At 37.7% G+C, this 25,830-nt stretch overlaps 1 protein-coding gene across 1 annotated transcript; it reads right to left on the bottom strand.

The window, feature by feature from the left end:
* Nucleotides 1–1,457: 1,457 nt before the first annotated feature.
* ywhaqb (tyrosine 3-monooxygenase/tryptophan 5-monooxygenase activation protein, theta polypeptide b) lies at nt 1,458–25,477 on the bottom strand. The gene is made up of 6 exons (XM_079833143.1): nt 25,350–25,477; nt 23,610–24,001; nt 8,514–8,637; nt 7,719–7,882; nt 7,535–7,630; nt 1,458–4,098 (listed from the first exon to the last, which is right to left on the bottom strand). The coding sequence occupies exons 2-6, from the start codon at nt 23,901–23,903 to the stop codon at nt 4,039–4,041; spliced, it is 738 nt and encodes a 245-aa protein (XP_079689269.1). The 5' UTR covers nt 23,904–24,001; nt 25,350–25,477; the 3' UTR covers nt 1,458–4,038.
* Between the last annotated feature and the right edge of the window lie 353 nt (nt 25,478–25,830).

Here is a 25,830-nt window from a genome sequence, read left to right as displayed (position 1 = left end):
GTCAAAATCTTCATATATACATGGTAAAAGTCTCCGAACTGAGTCTTCCCGAATTAAATTTTTTTAAGGCTTTTTTCCTCAGCCTAAACAGCAAACACTGCTCCGGGGGCCATGAAGCCGGTTTAGCTGGCTAGCCAGATGTTCGTTTGTGCTAATCCTGGGTTTTAGGTACCATTAAAGTGGTTTGGCTTTTAGCTGTGTTCATCTCCATAGTAGTAACTTATGCTCCATGCTATCCTGCTCCAGGGCAGGTTATGTTCTGGATAAGAGATCAAATTGAAATTGGACCAATCATCTAAGTCACTCACCCTGTTTCTACTCCAAATTAAAAGTCACTACATAGCAAATGGCTATTAAAGACTAAAGCATCTGGCTATGCTTATTTATAATAATAATAATTTTGAATGATTTAGATAGCATTTATGTAATTATTGTACCCTTAATCAATTACATGTATAATTGTAGTTCATCAATCATTAATAGGCACATAGTTTAAATTAATATAAATAAAGGTCATACGAATAAGATTTAAAATCAATAAATAAAGCTATGAAAATGTACTACATGAGCTTACATTTTCAATTCTCTATATATCAACTAAGCTAACTTCGTAACTTTTACTAGTCAAAATTTTCTTTAAGTTGTACTCTTTTATAGACAGCTCTTCTTGCTGTGTACATTTTTTTAAATTCGTAATATTTTTCAATCATGTAATATTATGCAGAAGAGAGAAATGAATTGTGCTGCTTCTGTCGCGAGAAGTGAATCTCAGTTTTACTGATCCACAGCGTGTGGTTGCTACTGATGTCACAGCTAAACTCCTAAACTCAGGATCAGAGCCCGGGTTGACAGAGAAAGATGATGATCAGCATCATGGGACCAACAAAGCCTGAATAGATTGGTTTGTTTTGTCAATTCAAAACTAATCCTGTAACCCTGAGTTTGTTAAACTACCATCATGGTACAGGCCCCGGGTGTGTGTGTGTGTGTGTGTGTGTGTGTGTGTGTGTGTGTGTGTGTGTGTGTGTGTGTGTGTGTGTGTGTGTGTGTGTGTGTGTGTGTGTGTGTGTGTGTGTGTGTGTGTGTGTGTGTGTGTGTGTGTGTGTGTGTGTGTGTGTGTGTGTGTGTGTGTGTGTGTGTGTGTGTGTGTGTGTGTGTGTGTGTGTGTGTGTGTGTGTGTGTGTGTGTGTGTGTGTGTGTGTGTACGTAAACTTCACTACTCCTAATGTGTGTCCACTAACTTGGATGGGTTAAATGCAAAGGACAAATATAGGTTAACATACTGGGCCTGTCACTTCCTTTCTTTCTGTTTGCCCAAAAATATTGTAATTAAATTAATAAATAAAATATCTAGAAAAATCTAAAATGTCTGACAGCTTGATGTGTATGATTTTGACTTGTTACTTAACAGCCAGTACAAAAATATGATTATTAACCATTTATAGTTTGGTAGGTATAGGTATAAGTAGTTATACTTTATTGATCCCACATGGGAAATTGAAGTGCATTAGCAGCAATACAAGAACACAGTAAAGTTCGCACAATATAATAATAAAAACAGGACAACATACATAGACTAGCCAAACAGGGATGCACATAAGTGTTAAAAAAAAAAAGTTGCTATATAAATACTGTAACTATATTAAGACCCTATACAATTATAGTAAGACCATATAAAAGTGCCAAGAAACGATTAATTCACATATTTGTTGAAGTATTGAGAAAGAATGAAATATAAGCAAAAATAAAATAAAAACAGTAATGATAACATTTATGTTTGACCTTTTGAGAAGAAAAAAAAGTAAAAGGTAATAAATTGCACTACTAATACATTTGAATCATACACTATATTGCCAAACGTTTTGTTATAGTACCACTAACAGTTGTTATGAATATTTAGTTGCCTACTGAGGAAATTTCACGAATGGTCTTATTGCACAGGTGGCAACCTATCACGGTACCACGCTTGAATTCACAGAGGCAAGCAGATTAGAAGCCAACAGGGCCAGCCCAGCATCAACTCACGGGCTGATCTAGTTTGTGGGGGTGAGGCGCTAAGCAGCACCTCAAAGGACTGGTCCTTGCTGTCACCCGGAGGCAACTGGGAACTGAGAGCTGATCTTGATCACCAACTGAAGTTCCCACAGTAGATCACCGCATCCTCCCTCCGGCCAGACATTGTGCTCTGGTCTACCATCACAAGAACGGTTAAAGGTCAAGGTATGTATGGGGGAGAGAAGGATCCTAAGGCTGGCTGCAGGGGGCGGTAGGGAGACGTCCCTGCCGTTGCTCCACCACGCGGAGACATCGACATGGAAACATCAACGGAGGGTGGCTCCCGGCTGACGACTCGGCAGCAAGCCCAAATGGCACCGTCGTAGATGTGTCAGGCAGAAATGCCTTGCAGGTATTCCTACCTGTGCTTACAGCTAGAAGCAGTCTGCATTTTATATTTCGATTTTATACACCTTTGGCCATGGAATTGGAACACCTGAATTCAATGATTTGGAGGGGTGTCCCAATACTTTAGCATTAGCAATAATAGTGTACATAACACTTATGACTCAAACCCTATAGTTATGGAGAGAACAGCCCAAGTAGTCCAATTCTCCCTTATAACTATCCAAAGTCAAGTTTGGTCTATTATTTGACATGAAGCGAAAAGTATAAAAATAAACAACACAGGACAGCATATTGGTTTATAAAATGTAATTTTTAAGCATGTTACATAACATACATAGGGCATAAAACATTTTCACAAGGCTTTTGTGAGACTAAAATCCATGGGAAATTAAAAGAGCGCGAGAGATAGAGATCAATCACATACACAATAGAAAGAAAAAAAAAGACAAAAAGGAAAAACAAAACGTAATAGTGGTCCAAACTATAATGACACTCTCTGGACAACCACTCACCTGTGCACAATGCATTGAAAATTACTAAACAGATCTTTAATATTGGCAATGTGGCATTGAATCCCATTCCAGCGTTCTGGACATACACAGGCAATGTTATTTGTCAACAACACAAATTCACCGCTAGCAGTCAGAAGAAAGATACTCGTCTCTGGTCTTCTATCGTTCATAACATGCGTTATGTGAAGTACATTTCTCGAATGGGCTGTTAATAATACGTGAATCAAACCGTCAAAACCATATTGCCACATTGTGCCACAGATTGTGTCAGAACTGGTCTGCATGCTAGTGGGGTACTGCTAACTGAACAGTTTCACTTTTAACATAGCATTACTAAACAAATCAAATAAAATATGCCCTAAGTCATCTTACAAATGGTTTTAATTTCTATGGATGATTTCAATTTCCATAAAAAGCAAAGGGAACACTAAACAGGCCAAAATCAAGTGAAAAACAGTGAATATATTATTAAACAGTTTATCAACTGAGGACCGTCAGATACTACATACCACTGCAGATGCTAATATTTCCAAGTAAAATCTGAAATGCACGCCATTTTAACAAATGTCTTCTTTTTTTTTCTTCTCCATATTGAACTATCTAAAGCGTGACTGACCACCGCTTTCAGTGGAAGTGCACAACCCGTGGTAGTGCTGAGGTGAAACAGGTAAGAGTGTTAAAGTACAAGATACAGTAGGTGTATATGACAACAGTTATCTAAATGCTTTTAATATCCCTGCAATTACTTTTAGTCTCAGACTTAGCTGTGATGAAATGCATGTCCTTATTTTTAATTTATTCATTAATTTATTTTCCATTAACTATTATTTTAAGATTATGTTTGTATAAAATGACACTAGTCATACTTTTCTACAGCAGAAACTGCACATTATGGAAGGCCAAGACAAACGAACTAAGGAACAGGGTTTCTCCCCAAATATCTTTCTTTTCTTGTCCAAAAGCTGCACTTGTGAAAAGACTAAATGATTTTATTTTTTTATTTTTTCATAAACAGCTCTTCATTAATCATGGGTTTGATCTTTACTGAAGGAATTCTGACATGGAGTGATAAGGAAAGGAGATGTGTAAAAAGGTTGTTTTCTTTGCTGAAGGAGTGTGTGGTTTAGTTCTCTCCTCCCTCGCCTCCTTCTCCCTCATCTGGTGCGTTGTCGGATGTCCATAACTGGTGGAAGAAAAAATTATAATATAACAGGGTCAGAACACAATCCATGCTGTTTTGGTATTACTTATATACTACTATAGTTGTATTCATATTTTCAATTAGCTTTTACTTTTATATTTTTCAGCTTATTTTAATTTTAGTTTAATTTATTTTTAATCAAGTTTTTTTTTTTGTTAGTGGCCAAGGGAACATTTCTCATTTTTGTTTAGTTTGATTTACTTCTATTTCTATTTTATTTTATTTCAGCTTTATTTCAATCAACAAAAATGTTTACATTTATAATTGGATCCTGAAAGAGACAAAATTCAACATCTAGGCACTCACATAGATATTAGCATTTAAAAAGCCTTTATTTGCAGGGCTACATATTAAAACACCAACCAGGGCTCTACACTTATATTTCTTTTTAATTAAAATTAAAAATTCTAATAAACAAAATTAGGAGCCCAGTCGAAAATTTAGGAGCACCTTCTGATCAACTTTTCCATTACGGGGCAATATTTGCCTCCTTAAATTTTTTCCTTAGAGGCTTTTTTTACCTTTGTGGCGGAATATTTCTAACCTTATTAAAACGGTCATCTTTAATGGCAAATTTTTAAATGTATGGTTATTTAAATAAATACATTTTATTTTATAACAGAGAAATATTTAATTATTAAAATTATACTTAAAAAAATTAAACCACCAGTAGGTGGCGACAAGTCACTGTCTTTGTCACTGAATCATTCAATCAATTCGTTCAAAATGCTGACATGGGCTGAATCCGAAATCGCCCCGTAAACCCTCATTCACTATTCCCCACGTTAGTCCACTAAAGTCCCAGGTATACTTCGGCTGTCCGTGTTCGTGCACCGTCCGCATGACGTAATTTTCGTCATGCGGAGGGCTCGCAGCCGGCCGCACACCCCGTGTGTATGACATTAAAGTGAGAACGATTAGAGACTCCATATGCTTTCAATTCGTTCTTGCTGTAGACTTTGATGTCATGCACCGATTGGTCTGTGCAGCGGCACTTCAAGTCGAACACACCTAATGTCTTTATGAATGTGTGATTCATTCATTCAAATGCAGATTCATTCATCAACAAAACACAGCTGTTTGTTTGGAGATGTGCAGCGGCTCAGCTGTGACTCTATTTGGAACTTTTTTTGTTGATGAAATAGAACGAAATCAAACAAAATAGAGCCTAAAATGTAAGTCAATATCACATTTACAATAGTGTTGCAATCACGCATGTTAAAGGATTAGTTCAATTTCAAATAAACTTTTGCTTATAATTTACTCACCCCCTTGTCATCCAAGATATCCATGTCTTTCTGTCTTCAGTCGAAAATAAATGAAGATTTTTGATGAAAAGATTTCAGGATATTTCTCCATAAAATGGAAGTCATACGGTTCAAGGTCCAAATGAGAGGTTCAGTACAGCTTCAAAAGGGCTTTAAACCACATCAAACGGTACCAGACGATCAATAAGGGTCTTATCTAGCGAAACGATCGGTCATTTTTTTAAAAAATAAATAAAGTTTCATTTTTATAAGCACAAATGCTCGCCTTGATCTGTTCATTGATGCACGCTCGTGACGTCACATAAAACGCAATTACGTTGAAAAGGTCACGCTAGACACAGGCGCAAAGACGTTTGAATATGTGGATAAGGTCCTCTTTCCGCTCATTTGTAAACACTCGGTACTTCCGCCTGTGTCTAGCGTGACCTTTTCAACGTAATTGTGTATTGCGTGACGTCACATGCGTGCATCACTGAACAGAGCACGGCGAGCATTTGTGCTTATAAAACTTAAACTTTATTTATAAAAAAAAAAAACCCTTATTGACCCTTATTGATCGTCTGGTACCATTTGATGTGGTTTAAAGCCCTTTTGAAGCTGTACTGAACCTCTCATTTGGACCTTGAACCATATGGAGCAGTGATGCGCGGGTTGATCCAAAATGAGCGGGTGCCTGCGGTCACCCGCGGTTACCCGCGGTAACGAGTCATCCAAAATAATTTTTAATGATATTCGGGTCGCGGTCGGTCGGGTCATCCTTATTTTCCTTTTGAATGTTGAGCGTTATTAACTTTTTAATAAATGACGCGGGACAAAATGCTCGCTTTCCCAACACGTTGAACTGAGCAATGCCATTGTGCCATTTTAATAGGCTACTTTTAAACGCATATAGCTCAGAAAAGTCAGTTTTAGTATTTTCTGAGAGGGGGCGGGATTTTTGTTGTCAGGGGAGAGACGCACACATCGATTAGACTGGATAAACACATGCAGCATCTTAATTGTTAAGAAAATGAAACAAAATAAATGAATAAATCAATCCATTAGGAGCGCAAACTGTTCTTTTTCTGAATGCTGTATGATACAGGCCTAGTCTAGTGTTATGTAATAAACATGTAATTTAGTTGAAGCTTCTATTCAAAAGCAACTATCACTCAACTGGCATAAGAAAGTGAAACTAGCTCTTAAGGGCTTTCTCGCAGTTGACCTGCTGATGACCTTCAAGCCGGGTCGAAACATAAACATCGCGTTCATCAATAGTATGCATCTAGACAGCTGAAATGGAAAATGATGGGCCGCCTCAAGAACTGCCTGCTCTCGCCGCTGCACCTCTGAGCGCACCACGTCAGGGCCTGAAACATTTTCTCAATGGCCCAATGAGCTACGCTGAGCATTTATTACTTTAAAAAAATGCGGGTCAGGAAGCGGGTCGGGTACAATATTTTCTTCTTCTTTTTTTGCGGTCCGAGTTGCGGGCGGGTTAGTTGAAAACGTCGGTCGGGTGCGGGTTGTTTATACATTGACCCGCGCATCACTGATATGGAGTCTATTGACTTCCATTTTATGGAGAAATATCCTGAAATCTTTTCATCAAAAATCTTAATTTCTTTTCGACTGAAGACAGAAAGACATGGATATCTTGGATGACAAGGGATTGGATGACTTTATTTGAAAGTGAACTAATCCTTTAACTGGTTTCACCTCTGTGTTTTGCGCTTGCTTTGTTGCCTGAAGGCATGAAAAGCAGCCATCTATAGAGTGAAACTGAACTGTTGTGCAGTGTGGATGGCAGTTGTAGTTTTAACTCTTATTAGATTATACACTTGTTCATTAGCTTTGATCGGGTCACATTTTTTCTTCACAATCGCATGCAGTAATTGTCAGTCACAAATACAACTGAAATGGTTGCAATGTAGAGCCCTGCCCAAACAGGCCTTTATCAGGGTAAGAGAAATGTTTTAGTTCTAGTAAACGTTGGCCATTTTGTCTTGAATCACATCTCTCCGTTTTTACATTTTTACGGTATATCACCACTCTATCAAAGCAAAAAGCAATTTCAAAGCCTTTTACATTTTGAAAATCGTTTGTGATGCCTCTACGCTCATTATCGAATCATTATGGTTCCGCTGTGAGGAAATGGTTCTGTTACTTACTGTGAGGTTGTCTCTCAGTAGCTGCATGATAAGAGTGCTGTCTTTGTAAGACTCTTCGTTCAGCGTATCAAGCTCTGCTATGGCCTCATCAAATGCCTAAATGTGTACAAAAACCCATTCTTAAAGATGAAATATGTCCACATCCGTAATGAATATACAGCAAACATGGTGGTTTTAAACAAACCTGTTTAGCAAGGGCGCAGGCCTTATCTGGAGAGTTAAGGATCTCATAGAAAAAGACAGAAAAGTTTAGGGCCAGACCCAGACGAATGGGGTGTGTGGGCTGCATCTCTGTCTTGCTTATATCGAAGGCTTTCTGGTAAGCATCCTGAGAGTTTTCTATGGTTGCTGTAAAAAGAAAGAAAGAAAAGGAAATGGTTAAGCATGCAATGCATATAACGTACAATAATCTCAATGAAGGCTCAACAATTTGAAGTTTCAGGCCAGTGCTGCTTTCACTAATACCGTATAAATTCAGTAATATTTTGCATAAATAGCATAATTGTGATTTATTATGATTATATATAAGTTCTACCTTTTTATCAAACTAAAACAATGTTTAGTTTACTAAAGAAATACAAATAAATATGTGTTACTTGCACATAAAAAAAACATTGCTAATTTATTAAATACTACTACAAATTGTATTGTAAATGCTTTTAAAATATTTTACTTGCTCATACAAATACACGGCTAAACACTTTTGTGGTGGGGTCAGTAAAAATGTTGGCAACAGAAAAACTGTTCCTTACTGTTCAGGCCTACAAAGCTGCAAAAACTAGGCCATCCAAAAAATATAAATATATGAAATTGAAAGAAAGTTGAAAATGAGCATCCGTATTGAGCAGATAAGAACTCAAGACACGAGACAAACTTCCCCTTATTTCGATGTTTCCAGTTGCATCATACAAAGGAAAGTCCAGTCATACATTTTATGCAAACATGTTTGTAAAACCCCCAAAAAACCCAGCAGCCTTACCTTTCTTGTCATCTCCTGCGGCAACTTCAGCAAGGTATCTGTAGTAGTCGCCCTTCATCTTCAGGTAGAAGACTTTGCTCTCGGGATTTGTGGAATTCTCAATTAAATATTTGTTCAGCAGCTCCTGTAGAAGAAGAGTAAATGAAAGAAATTAACTGGTGGAAATGCATGAAGGTTTAGCTAGAGACCATATTTAGACACTTTCTTCATGTCATTTATTCCTGACATTTTACCAAGACCCCCAAAACATGCAAACCACCAAATGCAGGCCAAGTATCCGCATATCCTCCTGTTAGTGCCATTACCACACAGACTTGAAGCCGTTTTAAGGGATTTCACTCCAAACTCAATTTTAGTCCAGAATTTAGCTTAAAGGGGTGGTAAAACACATTGTTTTGAAGGCTTGATTGTGTTTGTGGGGTGCACTGTAACATGTGTTCATGCTTCGTTTTAAAAAAATTGCCTTATTTTTCATATATTTGACCTTTATTCTACACTGCTCTGTCCCTCCTTGTAAAACGGTCTGATGCTTTCCGGGTTGTATGAAGCCAGTCCCTCAAAAATACGCAGTGGGCTCAGATTGGTTAGCTGGCCCAGTGTGTTGTGATTCGCTAACCGCCTAGTGCACGTTTATCGGAAACGTCACGCCCCTTCCCTTTACCGGTAGACTGTGCTTTGGCAGTAACATTATTAGAAACAATGTTTTCAATAAAACCATACCAATCTGAGCCCGAATCAGACCCAGAACATTTTAGTGAAGATGATCGAGCAGAACCTGTTCAGTCCTCAAGAGTAAAGACTGCGGATCTATAGTGATCGCTACTGAATGGCACTGTTACTTTTGTATTTTTAGAACGATTATAGCCAAATATCTGTCGCAAGAACTATTAACCCAAAACAACACTAAACACTGGCTTTACTAGTAGCCAAATCACACACAGAACCATGTTTAGCAAGCCTGTAGATAAACAATACATAAAAGCTCTAATCAAAGAATCATTTACACTAATGCCAAGTTCGCTGTTGAGATTTTAACGTTAGTGTTTGTAACATTAGGTGTTCGTCGGATAACGTTAAGTATGAATGAGCATTTAACAGACTGGTTTGCAGAACAGCGCTGTCATCTGTTTACTTCCTTGCTACAACCTATTACAGGAAAACTCATCGATGAAAAATAAATCAGACTTACAGGTTGTGGCCCGTAAACAGCTTCTGTTTGTAAATCCAGCTTTCAGGACAAGCCGTTGTGTGATTCCTGAATTGAACTCGCGAACACAGTTTTCCTCCGTGAAATGTGCAGCGCGCGCGTCGTGCATCCACGCACTGGCAGTATTTTTTTCACGCAGCCGACGTTGTGCATATCTAGGGGTGCACCGATCCGATATTAGGATCGGATATCGGCCGCGATACTGACAAAATAGCTGGATCGGGGATCGGAAAAATGAACAGATCCACAAGCCGATCCAGGTGTTTTTTTCCGTCGCAGCAGAACCTACGTCATTCGTCAGCTTCACGTGTGTCGCATGCTAGAAGGGAGCGAGCCAGAGAGTCGGCTGTGTGGAGGAGATATTTCACGCTTGCCACGCCAACTAGTTCGTCGCTGTTTCGAGGGTATTACTGCAAAGTCAGGGTCTTTCCTGCATTGACATTTTTTTGACGGCCAAAGCCTAATTTGATGAGTTATTGTGATTTACGAGTGATGTAGAACAGATGCTGCGCTTGTGACTGAGTGACAGAGAGACCGATCTGAGAGCTCCTCCCCCGCGCGTGCTCTCTGGGTCTTCAAAATAATCAGTGTTCGCTCTCATATTTCACATATTAATCCAAATCAAAAGCTCGGAAGACCGAAACCATGTTGCACGTGACACATTCGGACAATTTTGTCCTTGAATTATCACTGGGTGTGAATTGCGCTCAAAAAACTCTTCTCTGACCAGCTGACATAAAGCATACTTTCAATAAGCGGGAGACAAATTATATCCAGTTATGAAGCGTTTTCTGTGTGTTGACATCTTTCGCGATGTTCTTACAGACGGGATTCACACACAACGCGTCTGCTAATGTCCGATTCGTGACCTAATGACTCCTTTGAACCGAATCATTTTAACGACTGGCCAGAACAACTGATCTGTCCAACACTGAACTCATGAACTCAGTTTATTAATTTACTCAGAACGCAACTGAAATGAGAACACAAGTGTGCTTACCCAATTTAGCAAGAGTGGGTAGTAAGAATTATTTTTAATTATCAACAGTATTTCATCTTATTTCTGTTGACAATGTGTAGTAAAATAAAAAGGCCTAGCCTACAATCATTTAATCTGGAGTGAGGTGAAACCAGAACAAAGTTGTTATTAGCTAGCTGAAAATTTTTATTAAATTGCATATGGCAGAAAATTAGACTATTTGTTAATTTGTAATGCTACTTTTTAATATTGATATGATTATATACCAAAACAATTATCTGTAGTGTAAAAAATGTTTGGTAACTGTCAGATTACTATTGTATGTTTGACCAATACACTGTTTTTTGTTTCCACTGCTACATTTTATTTATTTAAAGAAGTTAGATTACATTCTATTTTAGATTTGAATGCACAATTGTTTTTTAAATAAATAAGAATTCAACACCTTACATACATCTGTTATTTTGTCTTAGTTATGTTTAGTTAGTAAAGTCTGGTGCCTTTAGTCTCTTCAAGGAAGGTATAAGGTGGAAGATATACAGTTTATTATTAATTCAACAATATATCGGATCGGTATCGGGTATCGACAGATACACAAAGCCCAGGCATCGGTATCGGTATCGGGACTGAAAAAGTCGGATCGGTGCACCCCTATGCATATCCTGCCTTGAACTCGCGAAGACGGTGGATGTTTCCCTCCGTGAGATGTGCTGCAGGGAGCCCCGCGCGCGCCTGTTCCCCGCTGTCTCATACGCACGTGCATATAACATGTTGTATGTTAAACGCTCTGCAACGCACCCCTGTCCCTATGAAGGCTGAACAGAGCAAGTACCCCAGACCTGCAATCCGGATGAAAATAACAGCGTTTCCTTGGCATCGCGGCAACAACACTCCAGCCTACTAACCACAACAGCGCCGCGATACAAAATGGCCTCACCCCCCCCTTATTTAATATTCTCGGAGGGGTTTATGTAAATATTGAGCCTGGTGAAGTCACCAACCCTGGAGGAATGTCTGTAGTCGCCTACTGGCCGTTTGCTGTAGTTCTTAGAAACTGATTTCTTTAAAAGCAAATATCTCCCTTTGCTTTAAACTTTGAACGTTGTAACTTTGCAGATGTTGTTTATGCTCAAGCAGCAACATTACACGCTAGCTAAAGTTAGAATAGTGAAATCGTGGTTTACCACCCCTTTAATCTGCGTCTCAGAGACTAGCCTACTGCTGGATCTCCCCATCCATCTGAGACTGCTTCAGCAGTAATCTGTGTCAGTGAAAGCAACAGCTTTAAGGCACGGGTAAATACCAGATTAACCACCACACCAAGGAGGAGACAGATTACCACAGAAAGGTCAACACAACATCATGAGGTATGATCCTCTCCTCACCACGCATCAGGTCAGAAAACGCAACATCAAAAGCTTCTTCTCTCGATCCTCCTACACTTCTGTGCCTCACAAACACTGTTACAATCAGGGCTTAAAAACGGAAAAAAATATCAATCGGTTCACTCCGAGCAGAATCGATATTATAGCGTTTCCGTTTTTGCGTTCCTCAATAAAAATTATTGTTCCGAAAACGGTTTGATTTGAAAAAATACCGGTTAACCCTCAGAGACCTAAGGGTATTTTTACAATTAATTTTCCGCCTGGTGTTATTTACTAAAAAAGCTTGTAAAACATCAACCCTGTTGTGCACAGACAATTGACACACCTCTTTTTTTTCAAGACAAGCTGCACTGTCAGTATATTTGTGTTGCATTGATGTCACCTGAATGTAAAATAAGTTATGGGACCATAAAGACAAATGAAAACATAAAACGGAAATTGAATCACTCAAATATTTATTGAAAACACACACAAATAAATAAAAGCTAAGCATATTTCCTCTGGAAAACAGTTTGTTCAAGTCTTTGGAGTCCTGGAACTCAGGAATAAACATGATAACTTATACAGAACCAAAACTATTTACATTTTTCCAAAAAAAGTCCAGGCGCTTTTGGCCTCTTTGGATTTTGGATATTTACTGGTGCCAAGCCTCAAAACAGTTCCTATCAGGAACTTCTCCTCAAACTTTCTTCTCAAACTTTTTCCTCAAACTTTCTCCACAAAACTGCAGCGCGTCTCTCTCTCTCTCTCTCTCTCCTCAACACTAGCCATGCGTCTATCTCTCCACAATAACAGAGCTGTGGTTCGCGTAATGACGCACACCAACGTGGATGACGGATCAGCCTGTCATTGGTCAAACCCTCATCCAAAATGGCAGCTAGCATCGCGCTAGCGGCAAAAATGACGGAAAATTTATAAATTATGGACATCAAGTGGATATATCTTGGATGTAAGCGTTTTGATTTATTGCTGAACAACTCCAAAAAGATGCACATGTTCCAGGCTGGATAGAAAACCTTCTGTAAAGGCTACAAAGACACCAAAGACACCCCCGTGATGGCTAGCTCGTTAGCTTTCTGCTGGAAAAAACGGTAAGAAAATCGATAAAAGTTTCATGAAATAATATAGATATTTATCGGAGGTGCCGTATGACGTCGTGGGCGATGCCGTCGGGCTCTGAGGGTTAATAACGTTATTTTAATTTAGCCTATTATATTTAAACAAATATGTATAAATAGTCTTATTTTCACTCAATAATAATATAACGCATGGTAATTAAACTTGAATATTTATTTCATAAAATTTTTAAAACCACAACAGAAATACATGCATTAATTACAAAGCATAAACAGCGGACCTGTTTTGGAGCGTTAGACAATCGAAAGTGGCCCTCTTATGCCTAATTATTTTCAGAAGAGTGATAACATTCTTTGTAACGTTACATAACTTTTTTTCAACACGACTTGTTTTAAAAAATGTATAAATAAAGAATAAATAAACTGGATAACCATTAATGCACCGTCAACTGGTAATTTCAAAGCAAACACTGCGCAACACGTCCTTGCATCACATAATCAAATTCAGTCAGCTTATAAAGCTTGATCATTTAATGCAATATAACATACCATTTAATACGAAGCATCAACCGTCTATATAGAAAACATTGACCTGTATTGGCAATCTGAAAGACTATAGGAAAAATGTTTGATAGATGCTATAGCCTACTTGGATAGGCTTAAACGGAATCCATAAACTAGCCTAAATCAGTCTGTTTGAGCTTAAAGTCCGAACTGCTTATTTAAACGTTCGAAAAGAATGTCCTCCAATACCTGCACATGCATTGTAGACCTCAGCGGGGAAAGAAATGTCTACTTGAGGCATGAAAATGCGCGCTCTGCTCTGACGGTAGATTCATAGATGACTGGTGCGCGGGCATTTCACTCACGCTTGATCCGTCAACGTCACTGTACTACTCAATTCATGATTGGTCACTGCCAAATAAAAATATTAAAGAGAACGATAAAATAACGTTATTAACCGGTTAATGGTCATTTCAAATTAACGTTTCTGTTCAGAACGATTCAAATTGATTTTGATTTCGTTTTCGGTTTTCGTTTTCGTTCCTTGAACCGGTTCGGAGCCCTGGTTACAATACATTAGGAAACAGATAAGCCCAGCTTCAGATCAGCAAGTCCAACATTTCATTGCTCTCTTAGTGATTAAAAGGATAGTACACCTAAAAATAAAAAGGCATCATTGCCAAACCTGAATGACTTTCTCCTGTGGTAACAAGTAAACGTTTTAGGCCATACAATGAAAGTCCAGAGTTTTGGACCCCATTGACTATTGTACAGTTTGTGTCATACAGATGTAGAACGACATGAGCTACTAAGTAAATGTTTTTTTTTTTTTTTGGATGAACCATCCCTTTAACCAAAGGCGTGTAAATCATTTTTTTGGCTTCAATGAGTACAAACTACACCCTAAAATGTCAAAACAGACAAAACCAAAAGCATTAGAAACATTCTCCGGCATGAGGACCTGTTTCTTCATGCTTGCCTGAGCTGAAAGGCCTGCCAGAGCATTTTTTTCATTCTTCACACTTGTCGAGGATTCTCAGCACAGAGATGGCAGTTGTTGATGGCCAACCCAGAGAAACAAGGTCAGTGCTATCCTACAATCCTGTTTCTGGCCTAAAATATAACAGCATTTATAAAGACTACAAGCAGATGCATACAAAATAGCACAAAGTTGAGCATCCAAACTTAAAATCTCATTTTGAGACTGCTAGGCCTAATCTATGTGTATGGATTTACATTAGGTTCAAACATTGGGTTGGTAAGAATAAAACAAATTTAAAGACTTATGCAGCAATGACTAAATTAAATTGATTAAACGACTTTTACACTGTTACAAAAGATTTCCATGCTGTTTTTTAAACTTTGCATATCAAAGATACAAAATTTAATCACAGTTTCAATATGAGAAACTATGTTTCTGAAGCAACAAATCAACATATTAGAATGATTTCTGAAGGATCATGTGACACTGAAAACTGGAGTAATGGCTGCTAAAAATTCAGCTTTGCCATCACAGAAATAAATTACTATTTTAAAGTATATAGTAAATATTTTAAATTGTAATATTTCACAATATTACTGTTTTAACAGTAAATGCAGCCTTTTGTGAGTATAAGAGAGTGTGTGTTTGAACTAAGGATGGTCGACTAGTCTACCAACAGCTGGGTTAAAAGTGAGGTTAACTTATCTTTTTGCTTAAACTTTAATATTTTTAGTGGTGATGCTGTAAAGGGGAGTTTAGAGACATCTTCTCTGTTAAGGTTTAACATGCTGTGCTTTAGTGTGGAAACAGTAACTGCTGTAACAGTCAGAAAGCTAAAACTGTTTCTGAGAAGTTTTCTAAATTCATCCCTGCTACAGTCAGATGATTAGATGTTGATCATGTATAGACACAGGCGAACATCTTTATATACATTCCCCTCAGGTTCAACAAATATAAATCAATGATAAATGCTGGAAACACTTGGCACTTGTTCACTGAGCCTAGTTCTCCCTACTGAGAGTATAAGAGCTGGCAGCATGTGGCAGGCTGTCTGGACAGGTGGGGGTGTGGAACGGCCTTGATCCCAGAGAAGATTCAACAGTGAGATGAGTCACAGACACACCCTTAGCCACCACAGACAAGCTGGGAAATCAAGCTCGAGTTCTCACTAAAGCCATGCACAGAAACTGGCCATGACTCACTGCACAAACACAGTTCGCCCCTCACATGGATTTAGACTGGACTACAGAAAAATCACTTATAATAGCCCCACTGTCTTGCTAGAAGGAATCTACAGTGACTGACTGTGACTAGTTTCGCTTTCCACAGGAAGCACTATCTGATTTTGTGTATGACGTCAGATATTAAAAGTTCAGGCCAAAACTGATAAGCCAATAAATATTTTCATGTTATAGCAGATAATTGGCTTATATTAAAGTCGGCATAAAATGGAAATTCACCCTATTTTCTAAAAGCATGTTCTTGTGAAGGATTGATTGATTCGTTTGTTTCTTTTTTGTTTTCGTAGTTGATTTTAAATTTTTTTCGTCATTTTAGTCCGCATTCCAGTGAAATGACTTCTCTCTGGTGATGTATGCTGGGCTTCTCCAATCATTTAGTCTGCCTGCTTAAACCCCGCCCCTTTCTTACAATCAACTGCAAGCATTCAGATTTGCCTACATCCATTCAACAACCAATGGACAGAACCAAATCCACCTCTGCTTTCGCCCCCGATAATCTGCTTCACTTAGATGTACGTCACAATACATATGGAATCACAATGGAAAGGATCTGTCGCTACTTCAGTTTCACTGCAACTTTAATATTCTGTACAATTTTGTCTAAATTAATTAAAAACAGTAAAAACTAAAATCAATTGTTTTAACTTCTTAACCCGCATCGGATCGTGGACGGGGGGGTTGACGGAAGTGGGGGGGTGTGTACTTTTATTTACTTTTGTTTTATACAAAATATTCAATCAACTATCACAAACTATGCATCATTTGAAAGCTAAAACACTCAAGATTCATGTTCTGAACTTGTTTTTGCAATAAATACACCAGAGAGGAAAGGGTTAAATGAAACGCTAAAGGACCGTCCATGTAAACATTAGCATAATATCAGCGTTACTCATCTTTCATCTCCTGTCGTTCAGATCAGATCGGACGAATCCAATAAACACCCGCATACATCTCTGTGTAAGAGTCCATTCTTCAAAATGCATCCCACTTTTTAATCCAAAACAACGAAAAAATAGGGAAAAAACTAAAAATCCTCCGTTGTTTGCAAGAGAGTTTTGAGTTAGCGTGATCAATCATGTCCATTTTCAATGAAATATCGATTCTATTCCGTGTCTGGCAAACTCCCCCTGCTAGAATAGCTTCTCCCACGTATTTTAAACCCTCCCTCGTCTCTCTCCTTCAATCAGAGACTCTTCTGGGATGCATCATATAGAGGAAGTGCCTTACAGGCTTGGTGAGCTGTCAATCATTGCGCCCATGGTTTTCGTTGGATAAAGGCACTCGGTGCCCAGCCAATGCCTTTCCAACAAAGGTTTGATTGATGGACTTAGTAACCAATCAAAAGGCATTATCTTGCGCAGTTTGCGTAAGTAGGCTTTGGTGAATACTGTTTGCGCGCTGGCTGCACGTTCTCCATGGCGCAACTGCAGTGGAGCGCGCTGTCTCTCACAGACGCTTCCCATCAGCTAAATGAGCTTTTTACACTTTGTAATCTCTGTAAATAGTTGCTTTAGTTTTTCAGTAACTGTTTATCCATTATAATTAGTAGTATATTGCAGTTTATTGCAGATTTATTTGAATGAAAAACTACTCTTTACAATAGCAAATGTTCTGAAATAAATGGCCTTTTTGAAATGACGCCTAGACTTTTCTTGACATAAAAGCTCACAGAAGCCACATTACTGAGAGAATCATCCTCATATTTGAATCATGACATGATTAGACATTCAGTTTTATATTTAAGTTATTTTCAGGCTCTTAACATTAAATTATAATATTTTTTTCCCTAAGTGAAAACAAAAAACAAAAAACGTGAGTCACTTACATGTATATTTACATGTATATTACTCTGTTCCCATATTACTTTGAGTTATTATGACTCTTGGGTAGCAATATTTCAAGTGTCTAGTTTAAAATAAGACCAGGTTTATGAATATAGACCATAGGGTTTAAGAGCTGCAGACATTTTCATTTGGGTATATCGTTTTCAAAGAATTCCTAAAAAATGGGGCGCTTGTTAAGAGGTTAAATACTACAAGTGAATTTAGCCATCACAACATTAAGTAAAGTAAAGAAACATTATTATTTTTTTGTTAAAGATTTAAATGTGTTATTAAATTATTGTCGTTTAAACATTTAGGTGAGCGTTAGATGAGTAAAAATAGAGGAAAATGAGCATGCACATATTAATAACCATAGCCATTATCAACAATATATATCTAATACCGATATTTTGTCACTAAATTGTATCATATATGTGACCCTGGACCACAAAACCAGTCATGAGTCGCATGGGTATATTTGGGGCAATAGCCAACAATACATTGGTACGGGTCAAAATTATAAAAAAAAAATTATGCCAAAAATCATTAGGATATTAATTAAAGATCATGTTATATATATATATATTAGTATTAATATGCATTGCTAAGGACTTCATTTGGACAACTTTAAAGGTGATTTTCTCAAGATTTTTTTGCACCCTCAGATTCCAGATTTTCAAATAGTTGTTTTTTGCACCCTCAGATTCCAGATTTTCAAATAGTTGTATCTCGGCCAAAAATTGTCCTATCCTAACAAACCATACATCAATGGATTTTTTTTTGTGGTCCAGGGTCACACATATATATATATATATATAACCCCTATATATCACCTCTAGTATTGTCATCTGCCATTGAAAAAAAAAAAAAAAAAAATTTTTACAAATCATACATAAACCTTTTCTAATGCACAATAGCAGCCTCATACTACCATTTCAGCTCAGGCTATGAGAAAATAAACCACAGCTTCCATTTTTAGAACAAACCTCCTTCAGGCAACGTTAAACATTAATGTATTTATTTAAAGAAACAAAGTGTCTGAGTAGATGAGGCTGAATGTTTCCACCAGTAGCACAAGTACTGAGAATAAGGAACTGCATACATCACTATTACCCAGGAGCCATTTGGACAGCGTTACTAAACTACACCTTCACACACACACCCACCCACCTCTGAACTTTGATCATCTCATCTATCTGTGGACAAGGCAAAGACAAAGCCAGGGACATGATTTGACTATACAAATAAACACTTCCTTCTGTGGGAAGTGTCTAACAGGAAACACTTATTATATAATCAAGAGAGGTTTGCTTTACAAAAAGGTATTAAATACAAACCGCACAGCTTCTAATTGGACTTATCACTACATAAGCTAGATATAAAAATAATGAGTCTGTGACTGTCCTTGTGCAAGACTGTGCATGCTCCCCTTAATATAGACAACCTCGTCTCCAGCGAGAGCCAAAACTGGGCTGCTCTTCCATCAGAAAAGAGGACATTTTCTCTGCCATGTTATGTGCAATGCACATATGTGGTCTATTTTTCTATAAATACACATATGTGGTCTATAGGAACACACACTCTTGATTTTTTATACATATGTCTATGGCTGAATCACAGCAGTGCTAATATTCAGAACAACGGGGCACTCTTGCTTGTGTGATTAATTCAGCAAATACCACTTAATATACAGATTATATTCAAAAGTGTACATTATTTTGGTCTTTGTTGTGCAATATACAATGTACATTGAAGATTAAAGAGAAACAATCAAAATCAAACCGACAACAATGGCATCTTTGTATTATTTGCACACTGATTTGGATTGCACGATTGTGGGGGGGTGGGGGTTGTGATTTTTCCAATAACAATTCTGATTTAAAATGTAAAATTAAAAAAATAAACTTTAAAATTTTTTCAGCTTTTATTTTGGCAAAATTGTGCCAGGAGCCCTTGAAGAGTCTTGGTTGTTGACAACAGGCGTTTTATAAGCTCTTCTCATTACAAGTTTTGGATTGTTGGATTGTTTTGTAAGATTGTTGGCACATGTTGCATTCCCAAATGCATGTTATAAGTGACCCAAACTCAGAAGACATGTAGAGAATAGAGATGAGTTTGCATTTGGAGCAGCTTTTACAGTAACCCGAGCCTGTCACTGTAAAAAAAGAAGAAGCTAAAAACACTGAATTATGAGCTGCTTGTGTTTAAATGTATATAACTTTCAAAAATACAGTGCATATATTTAATCAATTCAATTTAAGTCTTTGCGTTTTGATAATCACACTGGACCAAATTGAAATTTATTTAAATTAATCATTTTGTGCTTTGATGTTTTATGTCAGTTTTTTTTTAATCTATCTGTATTAGAGCTGTCACTAACAATTATTTTGGAAGTCGTCGATTATTTTGACGATTAATTGAGTAATCAGATATGTTTTGTGTGTGGTAGTAAAAAATAGACCTAAGCAAAGAACTAAGCCTTTAAAACAACTTAATACATATGAGGCAATATGTACACAGTTAAAATACATAATATAAACTTTTGTACATTATGTATTATTACAAATGCCTGCAGACAGCGCCAACAGCCTGGTGATTGTTGTTGTTACCCATACAACTTGATCAAATCCTTGTTTAATATTGGCCAAACAATATTTTATTCAAATGTTCACTTAATCTTTCATATTTGGTCACTTCTTTACGATAGAAATGCTAGGAATAGGAATATGTGGACATCAAAACATGCAAACCCATAGCATATGCAAAGATAGAGTTTGAGACGTGCTCCACACCTATTTAATTGGCAGCATTACTGTGAATGGAGCCGCTCTTAGCAACCTACACGCATGATAATAAAACGCATATTAAACAATAGCACTATGCTATAGTGTGGTTTTAAAATGATCTTAATACATCTTGCAGCCTTAGAAAATGGTCTAATTATGTGATTCAAGGATTTTCGTCCGTGGACGCGCCACTTGCGGTATTTTGCCGATTACTCAACACAGGTAAATTGCAATCAAGGATTTTTTTTAGGGCTGTACGATTTGTGGAAAATATCTGATTGCGATTATTCTGGTTAACATTTTTTTAAATGAAAAGTGTGTGTGTGTGTGTGTGTATAGATTATATATTAGATTAGATTAATTAGTTACGGTAAAAAAAAGAATGCGTTAAAATTATTAACGCACTTGCCCCGCCCCAGACCTAATTAGGTCATCTAACATTTCATAGTTGATTGATGAAGAATATGATGCAGGGCAACAACTCACTGTGATGGAGCCTATATAATGCAGTTAGAATGTCCTTAAAATTCAAGATAAGGGGCGAAACTGCTTGTTTGAGTTTTAGTCTAAGGTGTTTTTACACTGGGCACGTTTGTTGTGGTCCGTGTCAGAGCAATACACAGTGGCTTTTCATTTCTAAATCTGCGTTTTGAACGAATTGGGTGAACCAATGATTCAAATTGATTAAATGATTCAAAAATGTAAATGGCATTCTTTATGGTCTATTGGATCTAATTTAGAGTATAATTGCATAAAAATTATTTCATATTTCCATATTAATAAAAACAGACATTAAAGGTATAGTTCACCCAAAAATATTTCTTTCTGAAGCTACTTTTTGTAATGTCTATTTAATTTTTTACACAATAATGACTTAAAATTATCTTTTGGGAGTAATTTCTCAGCCAAATTTGATGTGTGATTAATTTGAGATTAATTAAATTAATTAATCACCACATCGTGTAATTAATTAGATTAACTTTTTTAATCGCTTGACAGCCATAATATATATATATATATATATAAAACATTTTGTGCATTTTATATGACTAATAATAATTATAATATGTAATATAATACAATTTTATAAAATAACAAATATTACAATTTCATTATTAAAAATAGAGTATTTAAGAATAAATATAACAATATAATAATAATATTTATATTTTACAGAAAACGTATTTTACAAAAAAACTGCAGGGTTACTTGTTAACATGCTGGCAGCCTATGATGAAAAATCAGTAGAAATGTCTGAGGATTTATTATAAAATATTATATTATTATTATTATAAAAATTTTGTCAGGAGGTATGCAAAATCAAGAACGAGTCTACATCTTTATTTTGAAATATGAGCCTCTTATGCATCCACTGTGGGGAAAAAACTCCTGTACTCTGGAGTATGTACATATGAATTGTCATAAACATTTATTTAGAGAAGTATTATTTTTCCAATTTTTTTACCCAAAAAAGGGTGGAGTGAGCACTGCTGGGCACTAAACACACTCATGTTTCATTCATACTGGAGGCCAGAGGGCGCCCTCGAGCAGAAACGCCACATTTGCCTTCGTTTTCAGGAAATCCCTAATTCGAAGCTAGCGCTGTGTAGCTGAATAAAAAGAAGATAGAAACGCTTTGATTAAACATGAAGATTGTTACAATATATGGTGTATTTGAGGTCTTCAAGCCTTCTCGGGTATTTTCATAATAATAAAGTATATTACAATGCAGTGCTAATCGACATAGATTTCATCACTGTATAGAATACTATAAAATAATTCATTGTCTGCCTCATTCTGTGATAAGAAGCCACGTCAGCTCACAAAAAGGAAATATCAAACACTCGACTGACAATATGAAGTGAGTTCAAACATATTAAACGTTGTCTTTTTTTGTTTTGTCAAATGCACGTTATAAGCGACTCAAACTCGCAGTGCTTTCAGACAGCATTTCCAACTGATCACAGAGCCACTCTTCACTAACACGCTGGGCATATATTGATTTCATTAAAATCGCAGCCTTTACGCTTTCATACTGTGCGTTCACACAAGCTCCGAGAGCGGCGCAACACGTCTTGGACGATTTGGGCATCGAGGGGAGTTGAAATCAGCTCAACTTTATGGTAATGATTTATGATGCGGTTCGTCGGCAACCAGGCGGCTACCAATCAGAATGTAGAAGTGCTCCGCTTGATAGGATTCCAGAGAGCGCAGTGCTGTAAACTTTGGTTCCCACCACATTAGTTCCCAAGCAAAATGGAGGTGAGGTTGATCATTGGTGTTGCGGGTTTGATAAGAAGGCTTGCAACACTATTTATAGGCAACATTTTCACTCTATAACGCTTGTTTTTCAGCGGGAATGCAATTAATTTGCTCAAAACAACACTGGTTTGATGAATTGCATTAATGCTGCACTTCAACCAAGACAGTTATTGTAATGTAGGCTGCACACAAATTAATGTTAATAAAAGACCAATGCTAGCAAACGTCTCCTATAAACTGCATGTTGAAATTAGACTAGCACTGAACCATGAACACAAAAGCCACACCACACAAATGGCTTTATTTGTTTTATTTCGTTAGCAAACATGTTACTATAAATGTTAAGGTCCATTTATCAGGGGTTTTTCTTGTCACATTTAAATTATTTCATGAGGTTAACTTATACGTTTATACCCTACTTGTGGTCAGTCCGCACAAATGCCGATCCACAAATTTTTCTACAGCGTCGATGGCAGGGCAGCCAGAGCGAATTTTGACGCTCTCGCCGGCGGCGGTGTGAACGCACAGTTAGTCGCACATAAGCCAAATCGCAATTGCTGTTTTGGATTAATTGTGCAGCCCTTTTTTTTTTTTTTTTTGAGTACTCTAATTTAATCGAAGAATCGTGACAGCCCTAATCTGTATTTTTACTGCCTGTATAGTCCTTTGGTATCCAGCGTTGTTGTAATGGGCTCTATAAATAAACTAGACTCGACTATTACAGTACTATTACAGACATTTCCATTCTTAATTGTGTTTGGTTTTTCCTTTCTTACTGTACATCCGTTGATATCACAGATTATTTTATCTAAAAAAAAAAAAATGTACACTATTTTTTTTAGCATACTCACCAACACATCGTTGCAGATATCTCGCAGTTCGGACTCCACTTTCTCCCGGTATTCCTTCACCATCTGCAGTTTCTTGTCGTTTCCTTCAGTCTTCTGCTCGATGCTGGAGATGACCCTCCAGGCAGACCTCCGGGCACCCACCACGTTCTTGTAGGCGACGGATAGCAGGTTTCTCTCCTCGTTAGACAGCTCGGACCCAGCCTCAGTCACCAACTTCATACAGGCCGCCATATCGTCATAGCGCTCGGCCTGCTCGGCCAGCTTCGCCTTCTGGATGAGCTCTGTTCTGTCCATCCTGCTGCTTTTCTTTAAGTCTGTGAGTGTTTCTAGGTCTATGGGACACTCGGCTGATCAAAGGAGGGGAATGAACCGCTGCTTAATCCCTGGAGAGGCTGAGGAGGAAAAATAATGAGTCACACTCCATATATTGATTAGAGAATCCTTTATGTGAACGAATCATTGTTCACTTCTATAGACTGACGTCTCTCTCCTTTGAAGTGTTTGAGTGCTTTGGCTGTAGCACAAGCAAATCACATTTGAGTACCAGCTTTGTAGCATATCACAAACACACCCTTTATTGAGTCTGTGTTAGGAGCTCTGAGGATCTTTAACAGTGGCAACTTGTCGTAAATTAATTGAATAGCAGAATCGGTTGAGAGAATTATTCAATTCCTAGTTCATACCACATCAAAACACACATGTTTTTTTCGCCACCTACAGGCGAAATAATGCAATTGTTAGAAAGAATCAGTAAATGAATCGTTTTGGTGAATGATTCAAAAGAGTCGAATCACTGAAATGAACCAAAATCCCCACTAAAGCGCTTCCGTGTGAATCTTACACTATCATTCTCGACACACGGACTAAAAACACGGATATCAACTGAGCTTAATATATACGTCTTAAAACCTAGTGAGCTGCCCACTAAAACAGCATTTTGAGCGCGTTCCGACAGATGCTGTCTAGGTAGGCAGCTCGCTAGGTTTGGAGACAAGGACAGGGTGTGTGTGTGTGCGGCTTAACACATCTGTGTCAGTGTGATCCGCACAGCCCTGCCCTGTTCACTAAAATATCATACATATCTTAGTGGACCGATTGCTAAACGTAATTTTAAGTACACAAAATAGGACATCGCAATTGCATATGCCGATCACAAATCATACCGAGTCAATATGAATCAATGAAATCTAGCCTGATTTCCGTAGCAATGAGGTTAACGTACAAGGCGTTACTTGGCCATTTCATCCGTCCGTCAGATATGCATATTATATTAACATAAATATTAGTGTACACTACCAATACAGCTCTATGCAAATCGTCTTTAGGTTGATATAAATCAGCTGAATTAAATAAATATTTTTATTTTTGTTTGTTTAAATCAATTGTAACGATCTGACGACCCGCCTTTAACAGCGATGGGTCTCGTCTTCCCAATAACGTACACGTTATAATTTTACACAACAAATATTTAACAAATACACAATCTGCGAATACAAGTATCGCACATCAAAGGGAAATACATGTTTACTACATTGTAATAAGCAAATCAACCCTTTTTGTCCCCTCTGGTCGATATGGACGCAGTTTGGCAGCCCCTCCTGCCTCTCGACCGAGCAGCGCGGTTAGAGCCGACCGATTACGCCGTCCATTAAAACAACATCAATTATATATAAGAATCTACGCTTTTATAATAAAGAAACATAACACCTTAAATCTAAAATATTTTAGATTGCATCTCACCTCTCGATCAACGGTTAACTCCAACGGATTGATAGCCTTTGAGCTTGGATGGTTAGGGAAAAAAATGTAGCCTAGTAGAGAAAGACAATCGAAAGTGTTACCGTGGGACGTCGCTAATCCCGCCTGTCAACCAATCAGACACCGCGCTTCCCGACTGTAACGCGTTGTTCTTCAAACGATCATCCAATAGCAGCTTAGCGCGGGGAATGGAGGCGGGCCGATGCGAAACGGTTCGGTTGCGGCGTAGACTCTGACTTGTAGCCACGGGGTTTCCTCCAATTAGAGCAAGGGGGATGACGTCACTATTGCTATGGTGATCCCCCCTCCTCCTACTCATCCCCAGCATCACCATCAGCATCATGATTGGGAACTGGATGCATCAACAGCAGATCTAGCCTACCTACTGAGACCCAAATACCATCTCTCTAATTAATCCGATTTGAAAGATAATTGATTTGGTTCTTGTAAGGGCTTATACAAG

The sequence above is a fragment of the Gobio gobio genome (genome assembly GCF_949357685.1).
Source record: "Gobio gobio genome assembly, chromosome: 13".
NCBI lineage: Eukaryota > Metazoa > Chordata > Actinopteri > Cypriniformes > Gobionidae > Gobio > Gobio gobio.
The sequence above is the reverse complement of the archived record's forward strand: the minus strand, read 5'-3'. Positions and strand labels throughout refer to the sequence as shown.

Coding starts and splice junctions, on each gene's coding strand:
- ywhaqb (XM_079833143.1), bottom strand. CDS start 23,903: ATGGACAGAACAGAGCTCATCCAGAAGGCGAAGCTGGCCGAGCAGGCC. Junction 8,638..23,609: donor ATATCTGCAACGATGTGTTG/GTGAGTATGCTA, acceptor CTTCTTCTACAG/GAGCTGCTGAACAAATATTT. Junction 7,883..8,513: donor CGCAGGAGATGACAAGAAAG/GTAAGGCTGCTG, acceptor TTCTTTTTACAG/CAACCATAGAAAACTCTCAG.